The 8,036-nt window shown below is 47.3% G+C and overlaps 1 protein-coding gene across 1 annotated transcript in view; it reads left to right on the top strand.

The window, feature by feature from the left end:
• bmper (BMP binding endothelial regulator) overlaps window positions 1-8,036 on the top strand; it is a 31,925-nt gene that overhangs the window by 1,466 nt on the left and 22,423 nt on the right. Inside the window, exon 2 of the mRNA XM_083762261.1 lies at window positions 700-785. Within this exon, the coding sequence (XP_083618387.1) occupies window positions 700-785 (86 nt within the window). The remainder of the gene's footprint in view (window positions 1-699; window positions 786-8,036) is intronic.

Below are 8,036 nucleotides of genomic sequence, written 5' to 3' on the forward strand. Positions count from 1 at the left end.
GGAGCTTGATGAATAAACAACTTGTATTCATTCATCTGGCTCTTTCAAAGTGGGAGAAGGCGTCGCGGACTGAGGCGAGGCGAGAGTGTTGGGTTTCCCCCTCAATCACTTAAAGCCGTGCTGGTTTAATTACACGCGAAGGTTGTAAATTTTACAGTCGTCGCGGAGTCTGCGGGGTTTGTCTGCTCCCCGAATTAAAAGGTTGGCTATCTTATGAAGTCCTGCAGACAGCTGCCGACTGACTGCAGCAATACAACACAAGTCACTTATATAATGTGGATACCTTGAGGGTGTCTAGCCAATTTCTATTTTCCTTATGTATAGGCTATATTGCCCCCTAATAGCCACACCGTTAGAACCGTAGGCCTATATCGTCAACAGCTAATTCCCTGTCTGCATTTCGCCCTAATAAATAGCATATTTATATTGTTTTTATTTTAATTTAGTTGTGTTTTAAATCACCAACTTTATAAGCATCACATTGTGTCCCATGTACGTTTCTAACAAATAAATTACTATATACTACTATACCCTGAGAAGGATAGGCCAAGTATGGGATAAGACTGCTAATCAAAAACAAAATATTGTGGCGTTTAGTGTGTGCAAAAACAATGAATGAACTTTGAAGCATTTCTAAGTGAAAGGCTTTTCATGAAAAGCTAGTCTAATGTCAATGTGTTACCGGCTGTCCCATCACAGGCACTGAAGCCAGCTGCGAGAATGAGGGAGAAGTGTTGCACATCCCCAACATCACCGACAACCCCTGCATCACTTGCGTATGCTTGGTAAGAAAGAAGTTATTTATTTATTATTTAAATGAATTATGGATGAAGATTTTGCTATTTTTTCCTTTGACATTGAGTTATTGGACATCATTGCCTCAACACATTTCTTCTTGGCACGTGTGAGAACACAACTGATCTGCGCTTGGTATTTGCTTTGCTCTACTATTGCCATGGACGAAACGCTTGAGATGACTTATACTGATACATTTATTTCTTAAGTGATTATCTTTTGCTTGATTGAATGGTCTTTATCACCGCTAGGTTGCAAGACGTGTGAGCAGGGTATTTGAATATTTTGTTTATAATTATGTACAAAATAATTAAAAAACTAATCTCAGTGAGAAGGGGTTTAGTTAAAAAGAAAAAAGAGCCCCTGTCGTCATGCTGTCTTGGCCAGGCCTGGTTGTTAAAGTCAGCCTACAAAACGTTAAAGAACAAGTCTTTCCTAAAACATGTGCTCTTTGACCCCTGGCCGTGCCCTGCTGTGAAGGTCATTGTTTTAGGGGATGAGAATGGAAGCGAGAAGCTTTTCTGTGTCAGTGCATTGACACTGGCTGAGAGTGAGGCTGCGCCACAGCGTGTTTTGTCTTTCAGGAGCCTCTTTAAAAAGTGTGGCCAGAGGCACCGTTTAAACGTTTGGGATTTTACTTTGACGGCTGTTTCCCCTCTGTGAACCAGAGAGCTGGCCTGGACTGAACTGGAAGTGTGTGTGTGTGTGTGTGTGTGCGTGCGTGTGTGTGTTAAGCTTGCATGCTTGTGTTAAGCTTGTGTGTTCTTGTACTTTTATCTATCTATCTATCTATCTATCTATACCGTATATAACATTTGGCTAATGTTCATTACAGAGTTCTAATGTTAACGGTGCAAAAATGTCCCACAATGTGACATTGGTACTGACGTTTAACCGGAAAAATATTGCCAAGAGGCCTGGAAATCTATGTGTGAAGGCTGAATAGCGGCCTGAACATCTATACTGTGTGTGTGTGTGTGTGTGTGTGTGTGTGTATACAGTATATATATATATATATATATATATATATATTCCAGGTGCCTATACATCGTCCCTTTTTGCACTTTTACATCCAATGTCCTTTCCAAGCAGCTCTGCCAGTGTGTGATGGCATGCAGGCTGTCTGATAGGTCTTTTGATAGAGCTGCACCCTGATCAGCCTCTGTGTTATCAGACAGCCATCACGCAAAGCTCTGTTGAATGCTATCAGTCATCAGTGGACCACCGCTAGCCTTTCATCTTTACTTAAACCCTCCCTCCGCCCTGCCCTATACAACACGTGCGCACACACACACTCCAGCACAAAGATATACACACAAACATGCACGTGTAAACGTGCACAATCAAACACACACAGCGCACTACACATCCACTTGGACAGCTATGTCGCTGTCCGCCAACCCCCCCAGTAGGGCATGAAAGACCCCCGTGTCGCCTCGCTGTCTTTAGGGGGATGGAGCGATGGGAGGGTGAGGGGGTGGATAGGCTTTAAAGAGCGGTGGGTTTGAGCCGTCAGGGCTCCAGTGTCACTCACAGGGGGGCTCCCCAGTTGCTGTGGAGTACCTGCTAATGGCCCTGTGGCTGGGGAAACTGGAGGTACACACACACACACGCACACACACAGAGGAACCATTGTGTGTCTATGAGAGAGAGAGAGAGAGCGCGAGCGATGTATGGGGAGTGCTAGTGGAGAGGGCTGACAGACTGACTGACAGGCAGGTCTCCATGACGATCTGTTATCTAGCTGAATCCATCCATCTCTGTCGCGTTCTCCGTCTGTCTGTCTCGCCCTTTCTTTTTTCCAGTCTGTCATCTTCTCCTCTTTTCTTCTCTCACCATCACTGTGACTGGTTGTCACGTTAACTCATTCTCTCTTGTCTTCTCTCTTTCTCCTTTCATTATCACCACAGCCATTGGCATCATCTCGTTCGGACTCTGGAGCTCTGGCATCTCTGCCTCAAACCCATTTCTACACTGACTTAAATTAAAGGAATACCTCCACCACATATCAATTACTCATGCTGTGATGCGTTGAGTACAAGTAGAGTTTTTGTTTGTATCACATTCCTTTATGGTAAATGAATAATCCTAAAACAAAGAGAATAGAGTGAAAAAGAAGTGAATACAAAATAACATATGGGTGAGACAGCTCTCACAGTATAATCCCAGGTTTATGTATTTACAGAACATCGCTTTTTGGCTGAAATGTTATTTTTTAAAAGCACTTCCAGGATAAATAACCTCATGCACGAACTAGGCACAGCACACGTCTGAGGAGCGCATGCACGTGAACTGGGCTTGTGTTGAACTCCACAGACATGTCCAGGCACATTCCTCGCTCATGCATGAGACGGCTTACACCGGAAGTGATTTAAAAAGTAAAATGTTTAGCTTAAAGGTGATGGTTTGGAAGAAATGAGGAAATAGCTGGAACTGGATACAGGATACTTGAGATTATGTATAATCAGAACTTCGATAAAGTTTTGCTGTGTTTCATATTGGACTCCTATTATTATTTGTAAATGTATTATCTTATTTCTTTGTCCTTCACAATTTGAGTAATTTTCCCTTTAACATGCCCGTTATTTTTTAAACTCATGCATGCATGCGCACGCACGCACGCACGCACACACACACGCACACACGCACACACGCACACACGCACACGCACACGCACACACGCACGCACGCACACACGCACGCACACACACACACACACACACACACACACACACACACACACACACACACACACACAATCTGTGATTGATTAGCACAGTGAGCCTGCCCGGCTTTGCTATCAGTAAGCATAGAAGAGGGTCAAAGGTTGTTTCCTGTGACAATCTTTTCTCCAAACAGTAAGTGATCGATACAGGACATGACTAACCTGGCCTCGCAGATGTACCACTTTCAAAATGGCCAGGTAGATCTTTCTTGAAATCAGCTGAAAACAACTATACCAACTTACACCTCTACCTCTACTCTCCAATTGACGGGCTAGAAATAATCATTTTAATTCATAACGTTTAATTTATTCTTCTTTCTTGGTCTCTCTTTCAATTTTGTCATCTTCATGTTATTGCAGTGAGTGGGCCACCCATACCTCTCAGTCTTCCACTAATGAAGGGGTAGAGAGAGAGAGAGAGAGAGAGAGAGAGAGAGAGAGAGAGAGAGAGAGAGAGAGAGAGAGAGAGAGAGAGAGAGAGAGAGAGAGAGAGAGAGAGAGAGAGAGAGAGAGAGAGAGAGAGAGAGAGAGAGAGAGAGAGAGAGAGAGAGAGAGAGAGAGGGAGAGGGAGAGGGAGAGGGAGAGGGAGAGAGGGAGAGGGAGAGGGAGAAAGGGAGGGATAAAAGAGTGACAGAGTGAGTCAGAGTGGTCACAGAGTGTTACCCTCCACTGTGTAGAGAGAGATAAAAGCGGACAGGGTCACACCAGGAGAACAGAAGATACGATAAATTAACCACATTGACCCTGTTTCTATTTTAGACATGTCATTATAGTCTGAAAATAGCAGATCTACAAGCTCACGATGCACAGCTTAGCACATAATAAATGACCACGTGAGTTAAAAAAAACGTGGACCTCATAAAGGACTACCACAGGGTCTGCATGAGTGGTTGCGGGGGTTTACCACATGCGATGTGTTCCATGCACACATGATGCATGGATCTACCACATACGATGTGTGCCATGCACGCATGATGCATGGATCTACCACATACGATGTGTGCCATGCACGCATGATGCATGGATCTACCACATACGATGTGTGCCATGCACGCATGATGCATGGCTCTACCACATACGATGTGTGCCATGCACGCATGATGCATGGATCTACCACATACGATGTGTGCCATGCACGCATGATGCATGGCTCTACCACATACGATGTGTGCCATGCACACATGATGCATGAATCTACCACATACGATGTGTTCCATGCACGCATGATGCATGGATCTACCACATACGATGTGTTCCATGCACGCATGATGCATGGATCTACCACATGCGATGTGTGCCATGCACGCATGATGCATGGATCTACCACATGCGATGTGTGCCATGCACACATGATGCATGAATCTACCACATACGATGTGTTCCATGCACGCATGATGCATGGATCTACCACATACGATGTGTTCCATGCACGCATGATGCATGGATCTACCACATGCGATGTGTGCCATGCACGCATGATGCATGGATCTACCACATGCGATGTGTGCCATGCACGCATGATGCATGGATCTACCACATGCGATGTGTGCCATGCACACATGATGCATGAATCTACCACATACGATGTGTGCCATGCACGCATGATGCATGGATCTACCACATACGATGTGTTCCATGCACGCATGATGCATGGATCTACCACATGCGATGTGTGCCATGCACGCATGATGCATGGATCTACCACATGCGATGTGTGCCATGCACGGCACGCATGATGCATGGATCTACCACATGCGATGTGTGCCATGCACACATGATGCATGGATCTACCACATACGATGTGTGCCATGCACGCATGATGCATGGATCTACCACATACAATGTGTGCCATGCACGCATGATGACCAGATTTACTTAACAAAAGTGTGAACATTTGTGACATCCGTTCCACTGGGCGGTCGCGCCGCGGCCCCGTCTAGGCCTATAAGCTACCGTGGCTCCGGCTCGCTGCCAGGGGCCATGACCTGTTTGTTTTGGAGGAAGGGTGAAAGGTGAGAGGTCATGGTGGAGGTGGAGGGGGGTCATGGAGTCTGAGGGTTTAAGTAGGCCTTTGACTCGAGTGTTTCTCTCCTCTCTCTGAGAGCCTCTCAGTGATGTCTCTGTCCCTCGCCACAAAAGACAGACGTCCGTCGTCAGACGGCCTGTCAACTTGATACAACATACCAGAACAAGAGAGAGCGAGAGAAATGGGGGAGACAGAGCGGGGCGTGGGGGAGAAGGAGAATTAGAGAGAGGGGGTAGAGGGTATAGCTGCACAGATTTGTCGGGGGGGTCTCCTTCAGCTGCCTTATTGCCTTGGCTTCTAATGTTCGGTGCTTGCGGTGGTAGTTCAGTCTTTCACTTTCTCTCCACCATTTGGTGCCCCCACCTAAAGCCTGTTGGTTAATCCGGGGAGAGAGAGAGAGAGAGAGAGGCATGATGGAAAAGGTTGGCCAAGAGAGACAAAAGGGAATGGGGCAGAGGAAGAGAGGTGGGATGAGATGGACAGACATTGTGGGAAAGAGAGAGAGAGATGGACACAGGGAGAGATGTACACAGAGAGAGATGGACACAGAGAGAGATGTACACAGAGAGAGATGGACACAGAGAGAGATGGACACAGGGAGAGATGGACACAGAGAGAGATGGACACAGGGAGAGATGGACACAGAGAGAGATGGACACAGAGAGAGATGGACACAGGGAGAGATGGACACAGAGAGAGATGGACACAGAGAGAGATGGACACAGGGAGAGATGGACACAGAGAGAGATGGACACAGAGAGAGATGGACACAGAGAGAGATGGACACAGAGAGAGATGGACACAGAGAGAGATGGACACAGGGAGAGATGGACACAGGGTGCATGGACACAGAGAGAGATGGACACAGGGAGAGATGGACACAGAGAGAGATGGACACAGAGAGAGATGGACACAGGGAGAGATGGACACAGAGAGAGATGGACACAGAGAGAGATGGACACAGAGAGAGATGGACACAGAGAGAGATGGACACAGGGAGAGATGGACACAGGGAGAGATGGACACAGGGAGAGATGGACACAGAGAGAGATGGACACAGAGAGAGATGGACACAGGGAGAGATGGACACAGAGAGAGATGGACACAGAGAGAGATGGACACAGAGAGAGATGGACACAGAGAGAGATGGACACAGAGAGAGATGGACACAGGGTGAGATGGACACAGAGAGAGATGGACACAGAGAGAGATGGACACAGGGAGAGATGGACACAGAGAGAGATGGACACAGCGAGAGATGGACACAGGGAGAGATGGACACAGGGAGAGATGGACACAGGGAGAGATGGACACAGAGAGAGATGGACACAGAGAGAGATGGACACAGAGAGAGATGGACACAGAGAGAGATGGACACAGGGTGAGATGGACACAGGGTTAGATGGACACAGGGTTAGATGGACACAGAGAGAGATGGACACAGGGTGAGATGGACACAGAGAGAGATGGACACAGAGAGAGATGGACACAGGGTGAGATGGACACAGAGAGAGATGGACACAGGGTTAGATGGACACAGAGAGAGATGGACACAGAGAGAGATGGACACAGAGAGAGATGGACACAGGGTTAGATGGACACAGAGAGAGATGGACACAGAGAGAGATGGACACAGGGTGAGATGGACACAGGGTGAGATGGACACAGGGTGAGATGGACACAGGGTTAGATGGACACAGGGTGAGATGGACACAGGGTGAGATGGACACAGAGAGAGATGGACACAGGGTGAGATGGACACAGGGTGAGATGGACACAGGGTTAGATGGACACAGGGTGAGATGGACACAGGGTGAGATGGACACAGGGTTAGATGGACACAGGGTTAGATGGACACAGGGAGAGATGGACACAGGGTGAGATGGACACAGAGAGAGATGGACACAGAGAGAGATGGACACAGAGAGAGATGTACACAGAGAGAGATGGACACAGGGTGAGATGGACACAGAGAGAGATGGACACAGGGTGAGATGGACACAGAGAGAGATGGACACAGGGTTAGATGGACACAGAGAGAGATGGACACAGGGTGAGATGGACACAGAGAGAGATGGACACAGGGTGAGATGGACACAGGGTTAGATGGACACAGGGTTAGATGGACACAGGGTTAGATGGACACAGGGTGAGATGGACACAGGGTGAGATGGACACAGGGTGAGATGGACACAGGGTGAGATGGACACAGGGAGAGATGGACACAGGGTTAGATGGACACAGGGTTAGATGGACACAGGGTGAGATGGACACAGGGAGAGTGATGTGTGTGAGGAATAACAACTGGATTGCCTTGTCGCCCCCTAGTGGTGGTATGTCAGATAGGAAATATCCAAATGGTAAAAGTCAAGACCTAAGGTTCTAGTAACTCTGAAGTTGGTGTGTAGTCGTCGAATATTCAAAATCTCCCTGTGCACGCACACGCAAGCCATCTAGGAATTTGAGGAATTTACTGTGTAACGGTGCATG

This window comes from Protomyctophum parallelum (genome assembly GCF_964188405.1).
Source record: "Protomyctophum parallelum genome assembly, chromosome: 3".
NCBI classification, from domain to species: Eukaryota; Metazoa; Chordata; class Actinopteri; order Myctophiformes; family Myctophidae; genus Protomyctophum; species Protomyctophum parallelum.